Source organism: Balearica regulorum, chromosome 1 (assembly GCF_011004875.1).
Source record: "Balearica regulorum gibbericeps isolate bBalReg1 chromosome 1, bBalReg1.pri, whole genome shotgun sequence".
Lineage (NCBI taxonomy): Eukaryota > Metazoa > Chordata > Aves > Gruiformes > Gruidae > Balearica > Balearica regulorum.
In genome coordinates this window covers 127,755,598-127,783,483 of record NC_046184.1, presented here as the reverse complement: position 1 = coordinate 127,783,483, position 27,886 = coordinate 127,755,598, and the positions used below count along the sequence as shown (strand labels likewise).

At 41.9% G+C, this 27,886-nt stretch overlaps 1 protein-coding gene across 1 annotated transcript; it reads right to left on the bottom strand.

Annotated features, from left to right (window-relative positions):
- Positions 1-17,487: 17,487 nt before the first annotated feature.
- TASL (TLR adaptor interacting with endolysosomal SLC15A4) lies at positions 17,488-26,133 on the bottom strand. Its single transcript, XM_075742932.1, has 2 exons — positions 25,693-26,133; positions 17,488-18,750 (listed from the first exon to the last, which is right to left on the bottom strand). Exon 2 carries the CDS (start codon positions 18,747-18,749, stop codon positions 17,871-17,873), a length of 879 nt encoding a protein of 292 aa, XP_075599047.1. The 5' UTR covers position 18,750; positions 25,693-26,133; the 3' UTR covers positions 17,488-17,870.
- Positions 26,134-27,886: the final 1,753 nt, after the last annotated feature.

Here is a 27,886-nt window from a genome sequence, read left to right as displayed (position 1 = left end):
GAGCGACTAAACCAATGCTCAGTTACACCCCTGCTTTGCTAGCTCTCCTGGAGGTGAAGAAGAGCCAAGGGCAAGTTCATCACAGCCAAGCTTCTTCTCTCCTCCCGCTTATTTATGCCCACTCTCACCCCCCCTGCACCCCCACTCACCTGGGTGCAGGAAGATTTCTTGCATCCAGCAGTGCTACGAAGCTGACAGGCAGGAGAGTTTTTCCACGATCATTGTACACATGCTTTACAGCTGTTTTGTAGCACCCTGTATCTTGGGTCTTTAAGCTGTGTATGCTCTGTATTCATCTCGGTTTATTCCAGTTCACCGGCTTCAGTGGAGATTTCTGGGTTTGCTTTTGCAGTAGAAACAATGGAGCTCAACTGCCTGCATGCCTGTGTTTAAGAGAATACAAAACCACTGGAAAATGACAGAAAATAACAGTTATTATGCTTATGCACCGTAAAACAGCCAGGCAATCCCAAAAAAGAGATGTGCAATGCCTCTTTCTCACAGTGGCATGGAGATAGAATATTTATGTCCTGATCTGCAGAGCGAATGAGATGCTTTTACTTTCTTGCTGTCTCAATGAGTCATTAGAGAAAGTGAGTTGATGAACATTAATTTCTACATTAGAAAAAACCCAAATAAGTCTGTCTTTCTTCCTTTGTTCTCACCTTCTGTCCTGGGAATGAATAAAAACTGGCACTTTCACAGCTCACAAATGAGAGTTAACTGTCCTTGTTGTGAGTTTGGAGATTAATTTAACCTCCCTTTGGACCTGCTGTGAACTACATCTGTGGCATTTTTAATGTTTTACTACCTTAAAAACAAGAATAAAGAAATCTAAAAGCCCTTAAGTGTATTTTTCCCATTTCTGAGAAGAACCCAAACACCTCTGTTTCTTCGAACCTTTTACTTCCTTGGGTCCCTATATTTTGATTTGCAGACACTTCAATCCTAAGGGTAGTGCTCCACCACATAAACCAGGGGTTCGGGGAAGTCTGGTTTTGGAAATATCTGGAAGCTGAAAGCTTCAGGCATCAGTGAGGCTGTATGTCATCCACTCAAAAAGCCTCCAAAATCTGTCTGCCTGGTAAAACCCCTTTGAGAATTATTGGCATTTTAACATAAGCAACGTGCGAACTGCATGTCAGGATGATGATGCGCCCTTTTACCAGCCTTTTACAATTCATTTGCTACAGCTCCTGCCAAATGTGGAATCCTAAAGAAAAATAATGAGATCTTTCCTCTCTGTGGGCTGCCTGGCACTAATATTTGAACTAGAATTAAGAGCTGCTAGAGCTCAGAAATCCTCACGTGAAAATACAGCCACAGGAAAAGCTCCGGAAAATTATGCTGGGTGAAATTAGCATCTGGCGGGTAACAAGATGGCACGGGTTCAGATTTCCCATCTTGAAGTGGGACAGAGAAATTGTTCAAAATGTAATGAGCCCGGTTTTTCCCTCCTCCATTTCCATGCCCATATGTTCAACCTGTCATCCCGGTTCAGGCACTCGCCTTGCCTGCCACGCCGTGACAACCACAGAGCACGTGCGACCAGAGGAAGGGCAAACCCCCTTTTGCTGGCGGTGAAATACGCAAGGTCGCCAGTCACTCGGCCCTTGCCAAGGTGAAGCCAGTACGAAACGAAGGCAGGCACGCTGCTGAAGAGATTGGAAATGTGGACTAGGGCAGCTGGCGGAGGAACTGCCTGAACCCCACGTCGTGTCTGCAGCCCTGAGCCTGGGCTGGCTTCCCCGGGCTTGAAACGGCAGCGGAGGAGATTTCGTTTTACTGGCCACTTTCCTCTTCTCTTTTTCTGTCCTACACATCACAAACAAGTTTTGACAATGGCTTACACTTGGCAAGTGTCACACTGGCTTCTTTGCTCGGAGCCATTGCTTCAGACTCTCTGCAGACTCAGAGAGATAAGAAAATACTGGTTATGATCACATCGAGTTTCGAACTTTCCTTCACAACCATTTTGTACAAAAAATTACTTTTTCAATTAGCTAGCTGTAATTCTTGCATGATCACATCAGAGGCTAGGATGTGTTCCTGTGTCTCTAGCTCTATACTCACTTCAACCATTCACTGCTCATTTTCAAACATTTATCTTAGCCTCAAACTTGCACATTAATTAATAAATAAATCATAGCGGCATGCCCATTTCTGTACTTTACAAACTTGTGCATAATGAAAAGATATGTCAAATTCACGCAGCTCTTTGGGAGGATGAGAGGTTTGTTTTAAAACTGTGATCCATTTCCCGAAGGAAATTGCTTTGAATCAGATCTTACAATCAGGACACGTCTAAGCCAAGAAATATTCCATCTTTAAAACCATGTTATGCAATGTGTTGCAATTACAGGAGCTGTGGACTAACATTACCACTGCACAGGTCAATTTAGCTAACATGTTCCTAAATGCATTATAGCTTAAACCTTATGAAAAGAATTTAAAACCAAATTGGTTGAACCATGAAAACTAATATATTTTTAGCTATACATTTAGATATATATTCACTCCCTAAATATAACCACAATATTAAATCAGACTGTTAATATGAGGACAACTATATACATATTTCGTCAAAATTAGTCATTTGGCTCTCAAATTCATTTGTGGCTGTTGCATACATTAATGCTAAAATCCCTTAAATGTATTTTCCCGTTTCTGAGAAGTAACCAAATACCTCTGTTTCTTATTAATATTAATGTCCTTTGTTCAATGTGTTCACTAGACACAAAAGTTAAAAGATCAAATAAAGAAATCCCCCAAAGCTGAATAAAACCAAACTGGTTTAAATACTCTGATGAAAAGGTTGTTCATTTTGCTTTGCTCAACCTTGGATCTTTCACAGACTAAATGCTCACTAGTTCTTCAGTCACTGTTGAGTCTTTCAAGAAAGGTAAGTCTTGTAAAATGGAGAAGATAAATAACTTTGGCTGGTTTGCTTTTGTATTTCTTTTAATGATTGTTACCTAGATTTTTACACAAAACTCAGTCACTTTATGTCCTGTGTGCAATGATATCTCTACCATCGCAATGGTGTGTATATTGAATTAAAACTTGATCCAAAACTAGCTTTTTTGATGCAAATTTGGGCTTTTTTTTTAGTTGCAGGTGAAGAAGGTGCATAGCAGGTGAAAACTTGCTATACAGCTTATAGACAACAGATGCAATGAAAAGGAAGCAGAAGAGGTTGGACACATGAGATGTGTCCATTGGAATTACCAGTCTTTCAAGGTTCACTCATACTGTTTAGTTTCTGTGCCATGACTTCATATTTAGCACCATATTTTCCATTCATAGATTTATTAGCATATAGTTGTTCACTAGCAATGAAAATTTTCATGAAAAAAAAGCTTTTATGGAGAATTTGTTTATTTCAGGGCTAATACATAGCTGCTAGAAGAGGAAAAGCTAACACTGAAAGCTCTCGTTTGCTCAGCTTTAAAACTATCTATCTTGCAAGGACCGTGCTTGCCCCTTTTTTATTTTAGTTTTCTGCAAACATCAATGTTTTTTCACACAAATATTTGTGGAAAGCAATCTGTACGTTCCTATGTTCAACCGGTCCCATAAGAAAGAACACGGGACACTCCTTAGGGCAGTTTCAGCTCCCCCAAAGTCCTGGACAGTTAAACCATGCTCCACTTAGGCCACTCTCCCGTGCCTGCATCATTGAAGACCTCGAGTAGGTTCACTGAGTTTAAGGTGTTCCTGAAGCTGGAGAGCCCTGAGGGGAAGCAGCTGCTCCGGAGCAGCCCAGCCACCACTACGGGAATTACTTTGGGTGGAAGGAGCAGAGGAAAATTAAACCTAAACTCTGCATCCAACCAATAAATCTTGACACTAATTTGTTTCTTTCTAGAAAAGATGCTTCACACAAGGCTTGTGCAGCCAGGAGAGGTTTAAAATTTTCTAAACTTGCCTAATCCAATCTAGCTGCTACCTCTTTCTGAGTGATTTGATGTCCTGGTAGCTTATGGAAAGCCTCCAATCAGGGCAAGAAATCAATACTATCTGACTCCATTTATGTGGCCAATCAGTATGCACAGCTTCAATTTCATCTGAGTACTCACAGGGAGCTGTTCAGAGTCAATTCACAAAGGAATAAAAGGTCAATAGGTATTCATTAAGATAGATTTTCAAAGAAATAAGTGCAAGAAAATAACATTATCCTCCCTGGATTTTCTGCAAGCATAAACAGAAACAGGAATTGTCAAGCTAATTATTTATGGTGTTACAGAATACATTTTTATAGGTTCAGCTGCTGAATATTGTAAAAAAATGTGTCTGTACTTCTTTAAAAACTCTTTAAGGTCTAATCCTCACAGACAGGTTATTTTACTCCTTGCTTGTACACTTGCAGTAGATACAAAATTCAGCTTCTGTGTCTCTCATTTAATTTGCAATATTTGTTTCAAATTTCACCTGGGTCTGAATCAAAAGCTGTGCAAAGTATATACACAGTTTGTTGTACAGACTCATCTGCGAATAAATACTCATCAACAAATAAAATAGTTTTTATGCTTTCAGGTATCCTTTGCACATAAGCATAACAATTAGTCCAGCTGTTTGCAAGTAACTGTAGAATCCATATTTCCCCTATTAAGAATGGGAGCTAAATTCAACATTTAAGATTAAAAAGTTCATGAAGAAAGAGATTTTTTTGCTTAATTTGGATGTGGAAGAGTTCGGATGGCAAGTTGGTAGGGGTTTTTTCTCAGCTATGTTTCCTGTGCATACTTAAATATCACTCACTTTTAGTTCCATTTGAGGATTTGAGCCTGTTTTCTGTGATTAGGCACAAAAGAATGCTTTGTGGTTATTGCCCACCCACAATCTTTACCTTATAATAATTTTTTTTAGATTGTTATCCCTCATTATTCCTTGTAAAACAAAACTGCATTCATGATTGAATTTAATGAAATATAATACATTTTTGAAGAACTGCTTAACAGAATGGAAGACTGTCAAGGTGTTCTTCCATTCCCATAGAATCTTGTATCTCACCTGTGTGAAGAAATTAACTGCTGCTTCTAAAATAATTATTTCTTAATGAGGAGTTATCTATTCTCTTCTCACAGGGAGATCAGGAACAGGAATATACAGTTAAGAGACTGTATATGTTCAGTGATCCAAAGTCTTTTTATTCCCCAATGTGCTATGGATCAGTTCGAGTTCCTACTTGTTTCTATAGACGCTTTAATAAGTCTTCTGTTTCTAGAAGTATTTTTGAACAGTTCACTCCACTTTGAAGAAATGAGAAGCTTTCCTGCTGACATTTTACATTCATCAAAATATATCATGCTAGATGTAGTAGGCCTTTCTTCTGTTAATTTACAGACAAACTGAACAAGGAGATAAAAAGTGATTCAAATCAGATCTAAGGACGTGCATTAGGAAGACTTCAGAACTGAGCCTTAGGTCAAGACATGGAGAAGGAACAGTACTAAATATGGCTTCAAAATATTGTTCATATTACACAGCTTCTCTGGAGCTTATATAAAAATACATCCAGCTGCAAATTCAGATCTGGAAAAAAATAAAGGTGAGATTCAATGACTTCTACATGCTTTCTGCCTACAGTGCTGCATATCTATTCTTTTCCCTTAGACCTCACAGCTCAAAGGCAACAAACTATCATGTTTTCTTTCTTCAGTATCTATATGAGGTATTTGTCAAGGTAGGGAGCAACCATGGCTTCTAGTTTTATTAAAATTCAGAAGTACTCAGCTGAATATCTGTTCCCATTAGAAGGCTTGCCATACAAAATTATGACCTTTCTTTCTATCAAAGATACTGATCTTTATTTATCAAGTGCTGTGAAATCTCAAAATTAGGTTAACTCATCACTCAGTCTGAACAATCAAAGAGTATCGTGTCAAAGAGTCTTCAGTCCTCTCTACAAGCAAATTTGATTCTTCCTTTTGCAAAAGGATCTGGACGTCGTGCCTTTCATTTTGTTGCCTCCAGACTGCATTGCTACAGCTGTCTGTAATGTGGAAATGAAGACAAATATGAAACCTGTGCTTTAGATAAATCTGTTCCTTCAAAGGCTGCAAAACAGCATGCAGTCGCAGTCGGCTGTAAGGACCGTGTCTGTGCTAGATTAGGTTCCATGAAACTGGATGCCAAGGCCTCTGTGGTAGCGTGCCTTTAATCAGGACAAGCTGCCCTGAAGCATTTTTGTTTGTTTGTTTGTTTGTTTGTCTGTTTCTCTGTGTCCCACTCCCACAGCCAGCTGAAATCTAGAGCCCTGATTTTCACAAGCATTCATATTTCTGGCTCCCGCTACAGCAGATGCAAGCAATGCTACAGCTGTGTTCGTGTGGGACGAGTCAGGTCACCCAGGCCAGGGGGAGATAATTGAGAAGCAGAGAAGTCAGACATGGTATGTAGTACACTTAAAAGAAATTTAACTAATTCCGAGTTGTTAAAAATAGTCTCCAGGGCATTCTGCCTAGGAAAAACTTTCCCATCAGCGTGACTGTTCTAAGTGCGAGTAAGGAATGAGAAATGACTAGCTATTTCTGTTCTCTTCTCCACCTTCATTTTTAATAGGCAGGGGAGGAGACACCCAGGAAAATGAGGCTGGCAGGAAAGTTGCCGGCTCTCCCTGTCCACCTGGGAGAGTCAGCTGTCGGGGCTAGGCACACTTCTATTGCAAACCATTCCTTAGATCCAAAAATTCTTTTAAAATTTGCAGAAAATCCCCATCCCAGAATATCAAGCTTTTTCCACATCGTATTGGTATACTTCCCAACTACATTCCTTTCTCTTTACTATTGTTTCACTCTGTAAAACAAAATTGGAATACTAATATAAAATCAAAAGTATGACTTAATGTCCTAGGGAACTCAGGAGAGTCTTGGCACGATATCATGACCTCTTTACTCTAGCTGCTATAAGTCTCTCTGATATTCGGACCCCACAGTAGGAAAATTTCTAGAGAAATCTTTAGAGGAAATACTGAAATACGGTAATCTGCATTTTAGCCAAAAAGTGGAAGCTGTATGTGAGGAATGACAAGTTACATCAGAACCATTACATCATTTCTATTTCCTCCCATTCTCTTACCATCTGTGGAATGATCACTCCATTTATAAAAGTTACTATGCGTCTGGAGCCTCTAGACATTTCCTTCAGCTCTTAGCTGTCTCAAGGAATTATGTCTTTAAAATCGGTACTACTCATGTAGCTGCCATTCCTTGCAGATTTACATTGTGCATTCTGGATCAAAGCTTCTTGGGCTTCCTGGGCTTCTTTCTCTCTTTTATTTAACACTTGCAGGCTCTCTCTTTGCAATCTTTCTCCTCATCTGAACGCAACTTTTTCAGCTCTTCTCTCATACCTCCCGATTCCTGCGATCTCAACCCATCACTCTTTTTCATTCTAGTTTCACTTTTTTTCTCTCCCTTCTCACCCCTGCCTACAGCTCCCATGGCAATGATTCACACCACACGTTGGCAGCCCCAGTCAGCTCTCCAGGGCTGCCTTCACCAAACACTGGCCCTCTGGTCTGTCGCTGTTTGTGCCTTTCCAGTCTAGGCACTGCCTGGGCTTCTTTCCCACTTGTCCCTAGCCAACAGCACCATGACCTTTTCTGTGGTCACCCAGTTCTTCCAGTTCAATGACATTCTTTTGTCTCAAATATCTCCTTCCTACCCTCTCTTTCCTTTCTGCTATAAGCATAATTGTTGATTTTCCCTGTGCTTCAGTCATGATTCTTCAGCCTTCCTAGCTAAATGACTCTACTTTTGCAACTGAGCTGACCACGGCTCCAGATCCTTTCACATCTTTTACTTGCCATCACACTTTTTCCTATTTACCTCCCCATTTTTTTTTTTCTTCATAAAAGAACTGTTGAGCATCCCAAATTAAAATTACATTTCAACTTCTCAATTCCGGGACACAATACCTTTTCTTCCTCTCATTGTTCTCCTAAAAATTTTCCTCCTTTTTTAATTTGATCTCCTCTGTTTTCCTCCATGGCTTCATGTCCCCAGTATCATTTCTTTTGCATTTCTCCTGAACTCCTCTGTGTCTTTACCCTTTACCTTCACAGTACAAAGACGTTTTATTCTCTTCTGTCTAAACAACAGTAAGAAAACTCTTCAATTCTATTTGTTTTCCCATCAAATACGTCTCACTTCTCCTTTTGCCTTTTTATTCTGCATGCCATTTACAATTGCTGTCCACCAACAGATAGAGATGGCTCTCGTCCAAATTCTCAGCTTCTGCATTCTCAAGAACTACAGCATCCTTGATAAATTCAGTTCTGCTTTCCCCACCCTTCTCTGAAAATTGTTTTACTAATTCCTTCTTCTGACCACATCATTATTCTCTCTTCATTCCTCCATTGCTATCCCGTCTCCATGTCATCAAACATGAATAAAAATAAATAGGGTTACATCTCCTCACAGTATAACACTATCCCATCTATGAAAATAAATAATAATAATAATAATAATAATAACAACAACAACAACAACAGTAGACATGCATGGAAACACGCTACCTCCAAAATTATCAGATTTGGATGTCTCATGTTGAGAACTTCAATCTAAGTAGGAGCACCTGAACACGTAGCTTCTCTCCAAGTTACAATCATGTCACTAAAGTTATTGTTCATATATTTTGGAGACATTTTCTTTGTTTATTAAAGGCTTGCATCCGATGCCCTTAGTTAAACTGAATAATGCTTTGTTTCATGACTCAGTCCATTGAGCTAAGGCCTTGCACAGAAAAGTGCTATTTAATTGCAGTAAAGGTGATACAACTTGCCTATAACAAAACTTGTCTTTTAATTTGTGTTTGAAAGATCACACATTCTTTTTCCTCTTTGTTTGTTTTACTGCAGTTTAAAATACGGTGGTCACATCTAATAGATGATCCAATAGGATCAGATGCTGTGTGGCTTCATTAGATAAAAGAATATGTATCACAAATTTTTCCAATATGCTGCTGATCATGTTGTGAGCAGAATAAAGAAACAGGTCACTAATGAACTTCATTTCACAGTATATGAGAATTGGCATGGAAAGTGAGTGTAATCTCAAACTGGTTTATCATCTTACAACTGCCTTTGATCTTTAACTGCAATTGAATATTTTGTATACAGAAATGGTTCAATAACTCTTATGGTGTATGTGATGACAATTGACATCAGATTAATTGACTTTTACACAAGTACCTTAGATACATGATGAAATCATTAGGAAATAATCATGTTCCTGCCTGAAAGGTAATGTATTATTTTACAAAAGGATGAATCCATTATTTTAATCATTTCAAGTTGATTTAATGAATGTGATTCTAGCAGGTACCATTCTCTTTTGCTCCACTCTTCAGAAGTATGTTCATAATCAGACTTTCTGTTGTCCATAGGGGTTCTCTGGACTATGTGTCCAGTCTGGAAATATTTTTTGCAAAAGACCATAGGCTAACAGGAATAAAGAAACTTTACCCTATGTAAAAAGAACTGCATGTTCTTCTAATTGATTCATTTTAATTGGTTTTCCAATGACTAAATCTCTAGTTTCTTTTCTAGTTTAGCTGGTCAAGGCTTAAATTAAAAGAAGGAAAAAGGAGAAAAAAAAGCTATCTTAGGGCTGCTCAGTATATCATCATTGATTCAATTGTCTTCTAATGTACTTGTGATATCCTTATTTCAAAGAAGAGCGCATTAAAAGTTGCTAAGGTCAAAGGGGTATATCTAAAGAGCAAAGTAAAAGAAGAAGGAAATGGCAAGACCAGAGGAAATAAAATTCAATTAAATAAGTGGTCACAGATCAAGGCTGCTAAAAGAAGTTGATGAAGCAAAATGTTTACTAAGAGCTGGTAGCCTCATTGGATTTAAAACTATAAGCTTGTCGCTATGGGGTTTAGAACATAGTTTGAAGCAAAACAAAGTAGTTGTGTGAATTAAAAGACACCCTCCCCCAGGTCTTTTTTCTGCTAATAAATACCTCTCTACCATTCCACCCAGTCTTAATATCATAGCTGTCTGTTATGAACTGTGCAGCTTCATAAGAAATTGAAAGTCTTTATAGCAATCTGAGATGCATACTTCCAAATAATTTGCATATGGCCTTGAGGGGACAGTTTTTGTGACCTGGGCTGGAATAGGTCTCGATAAAATTTGGCTAATGTGAAACTAAAGCTGGAGAGGACCACGTTCTCTGCAGAAGGAAGATGAGGTACTTCTGATACATGCATGGAGTAGCAAGGATAAGGGGATGTAGAAGTGATATGTGCAGTGTCTGGTAAATGTGAGCTATGAATATTGGAGAGAAGTTGTCCTGAGCCACGGATATGTCAAGTATGGAAACTTCTCCATGAGTTCGGAAGATGCTATGATGTCTAAAAGATGGATAAGTGTCATTAGGGAAGAGGCACTGAAATTTCACTAGGATTGCGTACCTAGTTGTAAAGAAGAGGATTTGGAGAAAATGGATGTCTATCCAAAAAGCAGGATAGTCAGAGAGTCAGAATATGCTGGAGAGAACGCAGAAGTAATGCTGTTTGTCTCACCAGCTGTTTGCATCCGCCAGCTCAACCTGCCTCTCGGTGGCTGCTGCTGCCTGTTCCTTCTCTGTTTATCATTAAACCCACTGCTCAGTTTGGGACCCAGAAACAACGAGCATGATGCCACTTCTTAGGAATTTACCATGAATCGTGTGGCAATTGATGGGGTTTTTTTAGAAAGGTTCAGGATTGCTGGGTCTAAGAACCACAGACGAAAGTACTTCCCACTGCCTGGGACTGCTAAGGAGGCAAAGCGCTTTGCGGGAAAGGGGCAGGCTAGCCAGGATGGAGGACAGTGCATGAGGGGAGCATGCACGGAGCAGCGGGGTCTCCACAAGGACTTCCAGCGATGCACACAGACAGGGGAGGGCGCAGCACCCCGGGAGGCATCTCTGCCGCACGTGCGTGAGTGAGCGAGCCAGTAGCAGGGGGGCTCCGTACCAAAAACTGGCTGTGGTCTGTGAGCACCAAAGGGATGTCAGCTGCCACACGCTGTCAAAGTGAGGAATCTTTGGTTCATTTCTTAAAGCAGTGAGAAGTTAGGGATGGATGCTTCTAGATGTACAGTTTAGATGTTTCTCATCCATGAAGCAGCAAAAATTACCCTTTGAGGCACAGTAAGAGCTGTTACCCTCCTCCACAAGCTCCTGATCCATTTTTCTCTCACAAAGATGGATGCAAAAGCAGGGGTCACTTTCAAAACTATACTATGTACTTTCTGATGCTCAACCCCTAATTCACACTGATTTGTGATTGCCTAGACACTCTCAGGATCAGTTGTTGGTCCTTTCTGGGCTGATTTTTGGAAAATGTCTTTTGATAAACTAACCTTTCCCTACCTGTTAGATTATGCTTTGTTAAAAACAATAAATTCTAGATGCATATAATGAAATAATCAAATTTCTGCTTGAATTCTCCAGACTTTAAAGAGCATGGCTGTGCTTTTTTAATATGACCTTATAAATGGAAAGAATGACCGCTCACTAGATTTATTCTTTTTTAACTTCTCAGCTGTACCTCTTTAGTCAAGCATTGTGCTTCTGAAGTGACACTTCAGCCAGCTAAATAGGTCAATAACACCTTGAAATTAATTGGTTTAAACTGACAGAACTGACAACCTCTAACCTCTCTTTCTTAAAACTGGTTATCTTAGTGTTGCTAAGCCTGTCTCTAACATGTTTAATAAGTTTCTTTCTTTTGATAAATAGTTTTCATTTAGAAAAGTATTGGAATTTGTCACCTATGTTAGAATGGTGCTGTTCAAATGATTACTGTTTCTTTTCCTGTTCTATCCCTACCCTCCAAGCAGGATCCATCTTTAGGCAAGGGGGTCTGCATGCAGAGATGAAAACCGGATAATTGCATCAATGAAAATACCAAAGTCAACTCTGCCATCTAGGATTTTATTCTCATAGTTCTAGCTCTGGTTACACAAAAATTAATCTGGAAGAAAGCCACTGCAGGGCCTGGCTCTGTGCCTCACGCCTTTCCCATTCCCATTGTTTGCTCTTAGGAGAGCTCTCCTATTCCACTTCGTGTTTAGCAAGCAAAGTCCAGTGAAGGAGCAAAATCCTGGGTGGTCAGCGCTGGGCCAGCCGGCACGGGGGGGTCCGGAGGAGGGTTGCGGAGCAACTGGGTGGCCGCTGCTCTGGCTGCAGCGGTGGCAGCTCCCCTGGCCCCTGGTCCCTGCTGTCACCCCCGGGGAGCGGGAGCCCGTGCTGGCACATGGCTGTCTGGCGCAGCTGGTAGGACACCGGTCTGGCCATAGGTCCCTCAGCCATGGCTGCAGAGGGAGTGAATGAAACCCCGGTTGTGGCATCTACAACTCTGTAAGCTTGAAAAATGCCGCAGGTGGAGCTAGCAAGATTGTTGTCTTTTAAATGCGGAAGTGCTCCTTCCAGCCAAGGAGTGCCTGGAAACGCTGCCGCCCCTCAGACTTATCTTCACCAGGAAAATTGTGAAACCTCTTTCCTCAGCTCCTCCCGCCTCCCAGCATGTTTCACAACCCTGTGTCCTCTGCACGGACTTCCTCCACCTCCGCAGGGGTCCATCGCCTCTGCCACAGGGACCTTTTGGCTACCCCCAGCCCTCCTGATGTCTCCCCATCATCCTCACCTATCGCCAGTGCTTCCCTCCAGATGCTCTGTACCCAGCGGTGCCATCCTATCGGTCCTTCTCCTGGTCGTCAGGGGAGCCAGGATCATCTTCTGCGAGGGGGGTTAGAGGGGCGAGGGGAGGTTAGAGATCACAGGAGCAGGCCATGTGCGGCATGTAAAACCACCAAATGGGGGGTAGCATGGCAGGAGGAGGGAGGGGAACCTTAGGGGACTCCTGGAGGTTTTGACATGACAGAAGTGCAGGAGCACGCAATGACCAGCCTTGTGGAAAGATAAAGCAGGAGGGTCACGCTGGGGGGAACGGCAGCACAGAGTTCAGTAATAATCAGATGTTAATTCAAAATGAGGCACTGCTAATGTTCCTTGAGGGGATTTCCACTTCTGCAAGGTAGGTCGTCCAACATTTGCTTTGACAGAGATGTAAGAAGGTCTGAGAATGTGCCTCAGGAACATTGTTCCCTTCAGCTCTTAGAAAGCCTGCTTAATATTCCGAAAAATCACCCTAATCCTGTCGGCATTAATGCCGGGGAGACGGCAAGCCAGCTCTTCCCAGTACCGCAGAAGCAGAAGTAACGCTGCAAAGCACAGAATGATTCTGTTTTGACCTGAAATTCTGTTCCTTTACATGTTAGTCATTTTTTGCTATACATTTCTAAACTGTAAATGATCTTCTAAGACAGTGATGGTTTTACCCAGCACAACACTGCTCAGGAGCCGGGTCTCAGTCAGTGTCAGCTGCATGGCTCCGCTGACCAGAGGCCAGCCCTGCCGATTTGCACCAGCAGATGTCAATACACTGATTTAAACAGCCTGTTGTGTCCACGCTGGGTGTAATTAATGCAGCTGGAGAAATTCCTGCCCCTTCTGAGCACCATCCATAGCTGTCGTATCAGTCTGTCAGAGGCGGTTTACCTCTGTGAACACAGAGGTGCCAAGTGGAGGCCTAGCAGCTGTCACAGGCACGCAGCTGCCTTTCTGAGACCAGCAGGCTGCCTGTAACGAGCTCTGTGGCAAGTTACTGACTTCAGCAATTAGCAAAAGTGCAGCAGGCCTTTCGTATCTCGATAGTGGTTTCAAATCTGCAGTTAGTCATCACTGCAATGTGGTGATCTCCCTAAACTGGTGATCGTTCCTCCTGAATCTGTGAGAACAAGGCATGCCTTCCCTGTCTACACTAGTAATGAAGATATTTTACAGCAATTCTGATTGATAAACATGGGAATAAAACCTGTAGACCCTTTACCCTCCTCCTGCCCAAGCCATTGATACTGGCAGCTGGTTACATCCTCAGCAGGTCCTATCTCCAAGAGAAAGCCATGGTAGAAAGCAGCTCAGGGAAGGCATAGTCCTAAATAACTCCCTGTTGCTTCAGCCCTTGAAAGGACAGTAGAAGGGGAATGAGCGGAACCTCGGGGTGCTCCATCGAACCCACTGGTGCCGGGACATCCAGCCTGCTCCTGCCCCGCAGCAGCTTCACCGAGGTGAAACCCCAGTTATATGCCCAGCTCAAGTCAGCGCTGCAGAACTTCATTTATTTCAGTTTTAGGGGCTTAGCTTTTTGCCTTCATCTCAACACAGCAATCGGAGCATGAAATGCTCACTTTCACATTCAGCACAAAGCCCAGCCTGCACTTTATATCCCTTTTTATCCCCCCCCTGCTTCTTGGTACGGACAAGAAATCGGAGCCAGCAATGGGGTTAAACCCAAATGCAGGAGCTACAGGTTACAATGAATCTGACAACCTCCTTTTCCCTCTCTTTTGTCCCCCTGCCGAGGATTTTTCCCATCACACTGCACACCTAGCCTTTCTGGAGGCACCTGGCAGTGTTCATCTGCCAGGGTGATGGGCTTGGACTCTTGGGGGCACAGTCACACTACGTATAAACAAAACTCCCAGGTGCTACAATCGTGCTATCAGCAACACTTAAGCAAGCTGCTAGAGTATGCTGGAGGTGGTTATAAACCATTCTTCTGAGATTAGTCTCTTGACAGTTGGTGAAAATATCAACCAAACAGTTACTGAAATCTTCATTACAATTTTCTTTGCCTTCCTAAGTGATCTTAGTCATATTAAAACAGCCATATTATTAGCAAGCATTGTGAGGGCAGAACTCAAACTCTCCTTTCCAGCGCGCACTCCCCAGCAACTGGGACTCCATCAGCATTTTGATAAGCTCGTGTCAAGAAACGATGTGCCTCTGGCTAAAAATTAGTTATTTAACGGAGCTACTAAAAAAATTGGGATCTCTCTCTTTAAACGTTTGACCCTGAGGCAGAAGAGGAGGGGAGGGAGGGAGGGAGGGAGAAGAAGAGAGATGGTAATCTCTTTAGATAACAACCTGAGTCATGCTAATAGCAGCCTAATTGCTATCCAAGTGCATTTGGCATGAAACAGCCACACCTAGCGAGATACCTGTGCAGAGGAAGATTAGTTTTAAATGGAGGAAGGACAGAGATATAAATGAACTTTCAGCTGAGCACAGTGGAATGTAAGAAATAGTTGTTTGTTTATGTAGAAACTGCCTTAAATCCAAGAGCTACTTGGTACTGCTTCAGATAATGGGATGTGGCTGGTATGTAATTCATGTGAGAAGCAGGTATGCTACAGGGCTCAAAATGAAATGGGGATTTATATTTAGGCAGGGAAAAGAAAATAACCGTATGCAGGGAGGAAGTGGTTGATGCTGTCTTTCCGGAATAAACCAGTTTCTGCAATGCTTAGGACCCTTCCATGAATAAAATTCATAAATGTCAGTCTGACGAGACAAAATAAGACCTTTCCTTGAAAGTAGGTACGATTATATTAAGTGAAGAAGAAAGCTGCATGAGAATGGAATGGTTTGCAGTTGATTGATTAATCAAATATAGGTATCAAACATGCCCTCTATATGTACCAGCCACGCTTTTGTACATTTAAGATTTGTCTTTCTTGCTCTGTCGCGCCTTGCTCTAACAGCACCGTCCTCCGAGCACCCCGTTGTCCTTGCAGCCCTCTGACACAGCAGCCGCGGAGAGAGCCCAGGACAGGAGGTTTCCGCGCAGGTCCAGGCAGACCTCCCAGCCCCGTTTCTCCAGCTGCCCTCGCTGCTGCCTGGGCCCTTGGTTCGGAGAAGGGCGGCCGTGGCGAGCGGGTGCTGCCCACGGGTCTCGGCCACAGCCCTACCGGCTGCCGGGAAAACCAAGATCGGGATTTCTGAGAAACAGATGAAAAAATGCTGTTTTGTTTGGGCAGGGCACGGTCTGTGGAGTGGGTAGAGTTGAGTGTAAGAATCGATTATGTTCTCTGATGGAGGTGCCAGATCTCTCAGCGAGGGTATTGATTTATGTATTCATCTCTGCAAGTTGCTTTCTACTACATCTTTTGCTACTAAAATTCAGTGATGTGAATGTCAATAGGCAGGAACAAAACCTCCATGATTTGAAAAGCCTGAATCTGTATTTGTAGGATATAAAAATTACTATATTTGTGCAATTTTGCTGTCCTCTGAAAGCCATTTTCATAGATTCTAGTGTATCCTTTTATTCTGGGAGTTTCAAGAGATTTGAGAGATCTATTGGTAGTGGATTTTACATGCAGAACACATGTGTACCTATACATTACCATGAATATTATTTTCTCTTAAAAATAGCATATGTTTTCTATTTGTAAATTGCATTTGATCACAGTCTAGAAATATTATCCATCAGAAATTACCTATCTTGAATTGCTGAATAATAGCATTTGGGTAGGCTGCTATGGCAACAGATCTACAGTCTCTGGATTCACACATCAAAGGTTCTTATGGCAACTCTTTTTTGGATACCCTTTCATTGCACAAGCAGGAGAATATACTGAGCTATCCCAGTAATCTCTGGAAAGACAGGAGCAGTAGAATAAATTGACATGTTTACTCCTTTACATTTGTTTTTTAAATTTATATAAAGGCATGCCTTATATATTAAAAAAACCCCAAAAAACCCAACACAAAGCCTAAAGTGACACTGTGGAATCAATAACATGAAAACATTTTATGAATATTTATTATAAATTAGTATTTGTACTTTCCTGATACTTAGAAATTCAACCAATGATGGATTGGCATTGACAATGTGTTATGCATTATACTGACTCAAAGTAGGTAACCATCCTTGGTCAAAAGGCAGCTATTTTTTTTCTTCTTCTTTTTTAAGACTTAGTGAAATTTTACAAAAAAGGACCTTCCTATTAGAAATCCATCAGGTTCAAATGACCTTGACCTATGACACACAGCAATGATCCTGACAAAAGAAGGGGTTAGCCATGCTGCCGAGCGGTCTGTTTCAGCTTTCCTTCTGCATTCAAAGGAACTGTTCTCACTAATCAAATGGGCTTTGGATTAGCCCTTACGTTTCAATGTGCAGTTCTCTTAACGAAGGTGAATTCCTCTTTCTCTTTCCCCGTTATTATCATCGCTGTCCCTACACGACGAGTCCACAGCTGCAGGTCTGCAGGTAGCTGGCAAAGGTGGTGTCTCTCTACGATCACAGGTCACCAGCGTCCACTGTAATAGTTGAGTTCAGTACAAAACACACGGGTATACACGCGCGCTCCTGCTGATGAAGTCTGGTTGGAAACAGAGTTTGTGCTTCACAAAAAGGGATGGTAACTTTTGAACAGGAAGATGCCAATTAAATAAGTGGGGTTAGCACAGAAGAAACCATAAAGTGTCTATCCCTTAACATCTTTAAGAACAAATTATAAACATTCCTGTGAGGCATGTCATAAGTAAAGCTGTTTGGGGCAGGGAGATGAACTAGATGACATCCCAAATTCTGTATTTCTGTGGCTCTGTGATCACTGTGCTGGTGCTTGGGCAGACCCAGGGGTAGGATGGCAGACTCCAGACAGAGGAAAGTTGAAATGATATGTCAAGCATGTGCGGGAGAAAGCAAACATCTGACCACCTGGAAGATTGTCATATGGTCTTAGTCATTTTTCTACAAAACTTTTTGAATGTCTGAGGCTCACTAAAATAAAGACTTTAGAGAAAAGGTTGGGTTTTTTTTTTTTAAAAAAAACCCAACAATAAATCATCTGGTCCACAATAGGGGCTGCACAGCACAGATATTTTTACTTATTGAATATGTGCTGGCAGGTTTAATTTAAGTGGTAGAAGCATTTTTATGAAGCAGAAAAATGTCTTAAGAAACTAAAACTAGACTTTGCAGAACATAAAAGCTTTCTAACGGCAGACATTCAAATACTATGCATTCGTGTGGCTATACTGGGAAATATGCAGACTAGGCGTGCTAATTTCTGAAGATATCTTTTCACTGGCTATTTGTAAGAAGCGACTAATGACAATGTCTTTGGCCTTGGTCGTCTCCATATTCCTCTCCCGTGATATCTGCATGCTGATTTGATCTACATTAGTCATGATAAGCTCCGAGGCCAGGATCTGAGTGGGGGATGCCCTGTTTGCTGTGCTATCCATGATGTACTGCTTGTACAGTTCCACCAGCTTCTGTTCGAGGTAGTCGTTCAGGGCTGAGTCGGAGAGGGGCTGCTGGTGGGGCACTAAGCTCGCCAGCCGCCAGCACGAGGAGTAGCCTTGGACCGGCTTGCGGCTGGTGTCACTGGAGGGGGGGACCCTCACGGACTCCATGGCAGGAGGAATCTCTGAGGACTCCAAGAAGGGGCCTATGCCACTGTCGCAGGTAAAATCTGTCGTGACTGAGCTAATCGGCACCACGTAGTCCCCGGCTATATGCAAATCGTTGTAGTTCTTGCAGATGCTTTTGCAGGAAGATGGAACCAGGTAGGTGTCTTTTCTTGTCATCCCCTCGCAGACATGCGTAGCTGGAGACGGCTGCCCTGCGGATGCAGGGTGCTGTGTAGGCTGTGGGAGATTATCCTTCTGCCTTCTGCTGTGCTTGCTACCTCTAGAGCAGACTGAGGAGATGCACTTGCCAGCAGATCTGCATCTCTGAAGGAGGCTTTTTCCTTGTGCTTCGTCCGTGGAAGAATAATTAATGGACCTCATTTCATACACCACTTCCTCAGCTGAACTCTTGCTGTAGAGAGCAGGGTCCAGGTCTTCACAAAGGTAGGCGATCCCGTAAAGGTAACCTTCTGACAGCATCCTTCACCAAGGGGAAGGAACCACCAGCAGACAGAAAAATAACAAGAAGAAACCATTAGTTCATTACAAACTCATTGAGTGGTGATTACACTCACAAGTCTGTTACTAGCTGCAGAGAGATGTTTCTGATTTGGACATGAACAAGACTGTCATCACATCGAAGCATATTCTGTATAACATAACATATGGCATGTCCAATACCTCCAACAAGAAGTGAGTTGGAAAGAGAGGAACAAGTAGTTTGTTGTGGTAATAGTTGCTGTAATAGCTTACACTTAAATATGTATATTTTTGTCCTTGACTTCAGTAAGCAGCCAAGGGGTTTCCCCCTTTTTCTCATAAGCTTTAAAGCAACTTTTGTTGTGTGTGGTTTGTCAGCTGCCTCTGAACTATGTTTGAGATTCATATTGAGAGTATCACCCCTTCTGGTCCAGACTGATCAATGACTGTAGGTGTGGTTCCTTTTTCATTAAAAAATCTCAGATCATTAAATTAGCATTTTGTACTTCTGCATGCCAAGCAGGATGGAATTCATTGTCTCTAACTTTTAGACATGAAAATGTCAGCGGCAAACGCAAGGCTTTTTGGAGGCATGATTCATCTGGCCTGTTTTAGACACCTAAATCAAAATGAGACGAATTATGCCCTAGATTTGATTATCTCTCTCCAGTTACTATTAAAGGATCTTAAACTGACTACCCTAGATGTAGAAATCTGCAGTGTACTTTTGAAGAGACTTTTTTCAGTGTAATGCATAGGAAAGTGCACTTTTCGGAAGTAGTCCTGCTCCTTCACAGTCGGGTTATTCATGAGTACCACCAGCTCCGAAATCAGTTTCCACTGCGGTTCTACAAAGGCACAATCAGGTTCCAGCAGGCACTGACTCTCTCCCTCTCTGAGCAGGCAGCTCAGTCTCAAAAGCTGCGTAGACATGTTAGTAATGAAAGGCTGGACTCGCTAGCAAGGACACACATGCATCTGCACATCAGTAAATGTTTCTGCCCAAGCTTTAGCAGCTCCCCTACCACATAATTATTCTGAAGTCCACCTCTGCATCTTTTTTTTTTTTAACAGATGTCACGGAAACGATCAATGGGAAACATAACCTAAAGAAATTGTGTGGTCCAGCAAAGAGAAAGTAAATCTTAAGTAAAAAATAAATTAAAATGAAAATCGGTTTCTTCTTTCTACAAGATAACTTGTGTGATAGAGGAACAACTAACTTGCCTTTGTTTTAATAGCGACTACTTTTCTTCATTTACTATTTAATCCAATTGTATCATTTTAATCCTTAACAGATATTCTGCAGATATGAACATATGCTCCAGTTATTCCACAGTTTGCCTGTCTATTTCAAAACACTCGCTGTGATGGAGAACCAGAACGGGAACATCTTTCCACAAACTGTGAATGGGGAGGTGGCATCTCTCTGGCACACGCTGTGCTACCCCATGCTGCTGTCGACCGCTCCACTTATCTTTTCCAAGAGTGAAAGGACTCTCATTTCTTAGTAAAGGATTCCATGTGTCACAGTTGCTAGTGCAAAATGCTGCACTAATTATAAATGTTGGCTAAATCCTGTCTAAGCATGGATATAGACTTTACGCAGATGTTAGGAAGGAGACAGCGTGAGAAAGTACTTTCCTCGGGGTGGGGGGGAATCACTTCCACACTATGAAGAAGAAGGTTGGAGGGAAAATAAACTTTCTTCAGAAGGAAATATTCATGGAAATTAAATGTTTTCAAATACTTGCTCTGGTGACCCCAGATCCTCTCTGCTGCTGCCAGCTGTGATTTCCCACAGGCAGGTAACATTTAATAAAAAGTGATCTATTTACACAAGAGGGGGAAAAATAATCTTTGGGCCTTGTCATTCCTTGCAGTATGCTGCTGTTGTGCTGTCTTGTCTTAGGTTTTAGCTGTGATTAAGGTGCCACCACAGAAATCTTAGCCAAATGCTAAAGCTACTCAGGTTATCAACTCATCCCCCTCTCTCTTCTGCTTCTGTTCCCCGCTTTTGCAGTGCAAAGGCTGTTCCCCTCCCCACCCCCCCGTCATCCATGGCCCAGATGGCTTTATTGCAAAGTCACCACTAACTTTGGCTGACATGAATCTGGAATCGTTATGCACTTATTCCTATACTTATTTTTAATGTGGATTCTGAGAAATGAGTGGAAATATAACATATGGCCTGCTCACTGCTCAACCAACGCACGCAAAGCCGGTTGTGTTCAGGTAGCATGTGACACTTCTGTCTTTCCTACTACCCAGATGTATGTTGTTTCTGTCATAAGGTGAAACATTAGGGAAATGAAACCATTGGTTTCATTTCTTTGCACTGCATTCTGCAATACTTATTTTTAAGTGTTTTACAGCACGCTGTCTGAGACAGGAGTGGAAACAAAAGAACTGGCAAATTCAAAAAGATTAGGCTCCCATCGTGCTCGGGAGTTGTGTGTTTTGCTGAACGAGTTACAAGCTTACCCTCCAAAGCTGGCAAGGGCTGTTGCACTAATCTGACTATTCCCAGCTCTGCAAGGAAATCTGACTGAAGTTTTGATAGGCAGTGCTGAGAGCCTGAATGCAAAAGAGAGGTGCATATATCTCTGGTCCTAGTACTTAATATAATATATACCGCTGTCAAGTTGTTATTCCATCACTACCAATGGCTAGTCACGCAATTAGGTCATCTTTAATTCTTGCATTTGACATCCGATGAGTTTTCATTAATTTTTCTTTCTTGTGCCCCTTCTCTTAACCCCCCTTCCATGCCACAGACGCACGCATACACCAGGATTCCAAGTGCACAGGGATTATATCTAATGTCTTTCAATATTTCGGGTTTCACGCTCCTTAAATTCAGATTTCACTTCCCTCTTCCTCAAAATTACTGCCTGACTTTCGTTGCACAAGGAAAAACAGTCCCTTTTACAATTCTGACCTGATGCATTTTGCACGAAAGGTGAACAAATAGATTTTTCCTTGCGTGGCTACTGTCCTGGCAAATGGGAGCTGACTACGTTCTATCTAAGCCTAGTGGAGACAGAGGGAGAAGACCTCTGGTTTACACTCTTTTCTCTCTGACATAGTCTTTGTTACTGTCAGATGATCTCAAAAACTCATATGTCTTGCCTGGGGTTTTTGTTCAGTTCTTCAACAGCAGAAAAGCCTAGAGGCAGGATGAATGTTTAAAGCCACGTGGAGAATCCAGTGGTATTGCCAGTATTTTCTGAGTAGCAGCAAATTTGCTGGGTTATAATGCTTGGCGATGGTGCCAATGTTTGCATAAAGACCTCAGATTACAGTCTGGGAGCAGGCAAACAGAATGGGAGTTCTTGGCTCAGGATAAGCAAAACGCTTAAGGAAAGCCTGAGAAGTGTACACAAAGAGATATGATAAATTGTGTCCTGTATAAAAACCTGAGCAAGATGAAAAGTTGCTAGGGAGAACGGAAAGAACATGGTGCCAGCTGGGATCACAGCTCTGTGGGGAAAGGGACATTCTTTTGCATTGCCAAAGGAGGGGATGGAAACTCATAGAAGAGACGAGCTTGGTTTGAATACGTCTGGATTTCAGATCCCTGAGCAAGGCTCTGAACGGCACTAAAGTTGTGCTGCTGGTAGTTGGAGTTCAAGTTTTAACACAGGGTGTAACTTAAGTTCTAGCTGTCTTACTAGATGGGACCCCAGATGATGAAGTCTCCCTGTCTCGAGGAAACTCAAATCCTCTGGCTCCATCTGTAGTATATTTTCCCCATTTTAAGAGACACTTTTCCAGACTGTGGAGATACAGACAGATCCCTTCCGTGAGGTTTGGGATCTACCTCAGATTGCAGGACGTGCATGCAAGAATTCACCTGGCAAGCAGGATAGGCTGGAGAGCGAGCCTACATGTGTTGCAGGACCATATCTCACCTTCCACCGGGGCTAGTGTGAAACAGCTCCCAGGAAGCCTCAGTGCCAGCGTAGGGAAATCAGGAGAGTGAAGAAGGTAGAATAATGAGCTGTGTATATGGATGAGCATAGCCTTTCCTTAATGCCTGAAACCCACAGATCTTTGGTATCTGAACCTCGTTTGACAAGGGCTATCTCCAGTGCCCAGGGCTGGCTTGAGTAAAGGTAATGCTGATGACACTAAACTGCGTGGTGAGGTGGACGCATCAGTAGGGAGAGCCATCTTACAGAGACCTGGACAGGCTAGCAATAACAGTATGAAGGTCAACAAACACAAATGCAAGGCCCTGCACCTGGGAGGACGTAAGCAAAGAGCCCAGTACAGGCTAGGATCTGATGTGTCTGGGGAGCAGCCCAGCTGAAAGGGACCTGGGGGTCCTGGTGGACAGCCAGCTGAACGTGGCTCAGCAGTGCACTGCTGCACCAGCAAAGGCAAATCGGGCCCTGGGCTGCATCCGCACGGGCAGTACTAGCAGAGACACAGATGTGATCATCCTCCTCTACTCAGCACTTGTCAGGCTGCACCTGGAGTACTGTGTGCAGTTCTGGTTCCCACAATTCAAGAAAGATGTGGACAGACTGGAGAGGGTCCAATGGAGGGCCATGAAAATGATCAAAGGGCTGGAGAACCTGCCCTATGAGGAAAGACTGAAGGAGTTAGGACTCTTCTCCCTGGAGAAAAGAAGTCTGAGGGGGAGACCTCATTACAGTATTCCCATACCTAAAGGGCAGCTGCAAAGAAGACAGTGGCTCTCTCTTTACAAGGAGCCACATGGAGAAGACGAGGGGCAACAGGTACAAAGTGCACTGCAAGAGGTTTCATCTCAATATAAGAAAGACATTTTTTACAGTGAGAACAATCAATGACTGGAACAACCTCCCCAGGGACGTGGTGGAGTCCCCATCGCTGGAGGTTTTCAAGGTGTAATTGAACAGGGTGCTAGATAATCTCATCTAGGCTCCCTTTTCCACAAAAAGTTGGACCAGATGATCTTTTGAGGTCCCTTCCAACCTGGGCAGTTCTATGACTCTATGATTGTATGATAACAGTGGCTGCTATTTGAGGTAGGAGTTGTCCCACTTTGCCCATGGCAGAAGAGAAGAGGAATAGCTAAGAGGTGCTTTTGTACAAGCATCCAAACGCTACCTGGTGCATATGTAACTTCCTCTCCCTGTTGCTGCTCTGGGAGACCTGGGACCTGTGAGACTGTGCCATGAGGCTCTTTCAGCAGCGGCTGTGAGACAAACACCTCTTGTCCCCTCCCCACAGCTCTCTTCGCTCTGATCTTTTAGTCTTCCCACTGAAGAAAACATGAGCCCTGATCATCTTCTTTATTCACATGTCAACAGTCCAAGAGATGCTGTCTTTGGAGGAACAACTAGAGTAGGTTTGAGAGGATAATAATCCTGTATTTCAAGAGTATGAGGTAATCTACTGGAAGAACAGGCTGAAGGAAGCAAGTGAGGAGAGGTATCTTCCCCAAGAACACATTATACTTTATATATGTATTGTACTGCTGAATGTTCTCATTATACAAGTGTCTACCCATTTTTAATCATGCTAAACGGATGGCAGGGAGCTTCAGGAGCAGCCATTTCTTTCATTTAGAAAAAAATACATTCTTACTGTATGTTTGAGAGCTGTTGTATCTTTAAATGGGGTTTAGGGCAATAGGCTTCCATAAAAATACAATGAAAACTGTATGTGGGTAAATATAACTTCTCAAGCTCTCAAATAATTTCCCATCCAAGTCAGTTTTATCAGTTCAAGTTCCTTGAAGCATCATACAGAGCAAGCTTGGTTCATCATTTTCCACACTTTTCTTAATCATCTATATCCATACAAAGTTGTTTTAGGACACCATCAATCTGGTTTGATAGCATTTTACATCTCATATCCACAGCTGTACGCAACATGAAATGTGAGGCAGGAAAGAATCAGGCTTTACATTCATAAGGATGACTTGACTATGTGATATTTCTACACCATGCTTTTATGTCTTTCTAGGGTGGAAATCACTTCATGCTTCTGGATTTCTCTGTTTATTTTAATGAATTGTTAGTTGTTGTCAGGACTGAACTATATGGACTGCAATATTTTGTACCTAAGCAGTCAAAGTAAAGAGGAAATAAATTCATGTGCACTCTTCTAGAAGATAATACACCTTCTAGAATTGAAAAGAATAAATGGTAAAGCAAGAAAGTCACAAAAGGCTGAAGGGGTTTCCCAGAAGGAGCGAGGGAAATGGTGCAATACCATGCATTGAAACGTTACTCGCAGCTGCTGTAGAGTATAAAAAAAGAGTGGGGAGGGTGCCTGTTGTGTGTGTACACCCATCTCAAGCTGTGAATTTGCAGCGAACCAGGAAATTCACGGTGAATCAGGAGAATACAATGATAAAGGTTCTTTGTTTACACTTTTTAACATCACCTTGTTTTCAGAGAAGTCTCGGCTTTTTTCTAAGAACTTTTTTTAATATGGTGCCCATGTTTATCTATTATGGTGCGTATTTTTATTTCTAACCTACAAATAAAGTACATCACTTTGAAGACATTATTTAGACAGTACACTAACATGCACAGAAAGATCAATAAAAATACCATAATTATGATAAAAGCAACACACCTGGTAAGACTCCCTTTAAAAGTATTCTGAAAAATATTTTTTAGCATGATTTTATGAAAGACTTTATAAATATCAGAGGAACAATTATTTTTTGCATTTTGAAGTTGCATTGCAATCACAGTCAGTCACAGTTATGAGGAGGGCACTTTTGAAATGCTCTCATCACTTCTTAAGGCAGCAGAAACCGCATGTGGACAGCGGCTGAGAGCCTGCAAACACGCACATGCATTCAAACCAGAAAAAGTACGTCTTCGTCTTACCAGCTACTAGTTGTGATCCCACACAAACAGAAATGAGCCACTTTGATAAGCAAGAGCAACATTTTCATACATTTATATAATGCATAGTATATTTTAGTTCTTACCTCCAAAGATACAGCAGCTGACCAGGTACAGAAAATTTGTTGTCTTCTAACCAATTTAAAATTTCCCGTGAGTCTGTCCTACCCCAAAATGCAATGTTCTGTTTTTATTTCCTTTTTAAATACACTTCTAGAATGACATGTGTTTTATTTCTAATCCTCTATAGCACAGAAGTATAGAAAGAAAGTCCCTTAGGAGATGAGGGGGTTTTATAACTGACTGAACTGCAACACGCTGAACTTGCTTCCTCTTTTATGTCTAAATGAAACTTCGTTGTGAAACTGTGTACTGTTAAAATAGCTGATTGCAACACACTCGCTCCAGGCAGACGGCAGACGGACTTCTCTGTATTAACAGTTGTACCAAAAAAAAAAAAAAAGAAAAAGGTGAATTGAACAGCTAGAACAATCTTGGAGAAACAGCTCATTTGCTGGTAAGTTACAGTGTACCCCATTTCAACCACTATCTATTGTTCTGCTTTTAATTGACACAGCAAGACATCTAGACATGTCAAGACTGTCATGCCAAAATAGGTAGGACGAGTGAGATGCCAAAGCAGAAATGCATTTCACAGCAGGCCTTCTTTGTTATCTGCAGACCCTCGTACATCTCAGCTCCCACCAAACAGCACAGCTCAGCTGGTTGATCAGGTTTTGCTTGGTACCTCCAAGACCTGTCAGGAGGTGCACTCGGTACCTCTGTGCCTGCCATACCCAGGCAGGCAGCTTCTCTTAGCAGGCACAGTCTGTGAAAATACCTTGGGCAAGCGGGAGTTCACCCTCCAAGCTCGAGGTGTATGGACAGTGAAGATGGCTTGAGATTGGGGTTGGAGTATTCCTTCAAGGACAGAGGACAAGTACTGTTGGAATTGATCCCAACAGAATGTACAGAATTTGCTTAAAAAGGCATCATCGGGCATCCATACATTGCAATAAGAGAAATTTATTTTCATTCTCACTGTATTTTAACTTCCTTATTGAGGACCTATTTCTTAATTTTATTTTTTTTTTCTCAGAAGCCTCCAACTCTGCCAGCCAGAAAATATGTTGTAGTACAATGCTTCTATTAACATCATTTTGCTAAATAATTGCTGTGATACGATATGTGACTGGGACTAGTATCCAAAGTTTTCTTAGCCATAGACATGGAAAAACTACATATGTCAGTCTGGCAATACCTACACATCCCTAGCTAATTCATACAACAGTTTAATCAAATAATACTGTACCAAATCATATGCTATGCTAGGATCAACTGCATCTAAAAAGCACAAAAACTGGACAAAATTGGAAGTTTAATGCAAATCTCAAGAGATATCTTAGCTGTAAAAGTGCTCCCTGTGGAAACAAAGCTACTGTAGTAACAGACAACTTTTTCATGCTTAACATAAATATTAATATTAACATTATTGTAATTTTTTTCTGATCTTTCACGGGTACTATGGGCCAGTGTCAGGCCTTGCCAAATTTATACTTATCCAACACTTTTTTTGGTGTTTCCATATCTGATTGAAATAGTATTGAGGGGAGCAAGAAAAAAATCACTAGGAGGTTTTACCTCTTCTGTAGATCCAGAGAGCTCTATATACACAGAAGCTCAATATTTCTAGTTAGACTGTTGGGAAATAACTTTGGTGGCATAAAAAGCATTTCTGTAAAGGTCCTCAGAGAGTTTTCAAGATATATTTTAAATCATATAATCCATGTAAAAACAGCAAGATACAAAGGGACAGATTTTTGAAAGTAAAAAGCGCTTCCATAACCAGAAAAGCACAGCTATCCAGAACCACTGAAAAAAAATCTATTATGTGCTTTCATAGAGATACCTAAATAGGGATTTGAGACTCACCTTCAGGCATCTAGATTTGGAAAAAATAAGTGGCCCTTTTTTTCCCAGTCATGCACATGTAATGTTTTTAGTGCTCTAGAGGAAGTCAAACACTGTCTGTGTTTCTGCACAGTAGCTATACGTGCCTATGGAAGGGAGATGCAGAATTGTCATTTCTTGTCATATAAATTGCACATTAACATCCTGACAGTCTAGGCTTTGGGGACACTCATTTATTCTAGTGACCTTCTCCGTGTTCACTCATGACATGCGAAGGTTTATCCTCAGCTAAGAAGCACTGTCCTATACAAATTTTTACGTTGAGGCTTATCAACTGTTCTGAGTGTAACACTCTGAGGGCCAGATACA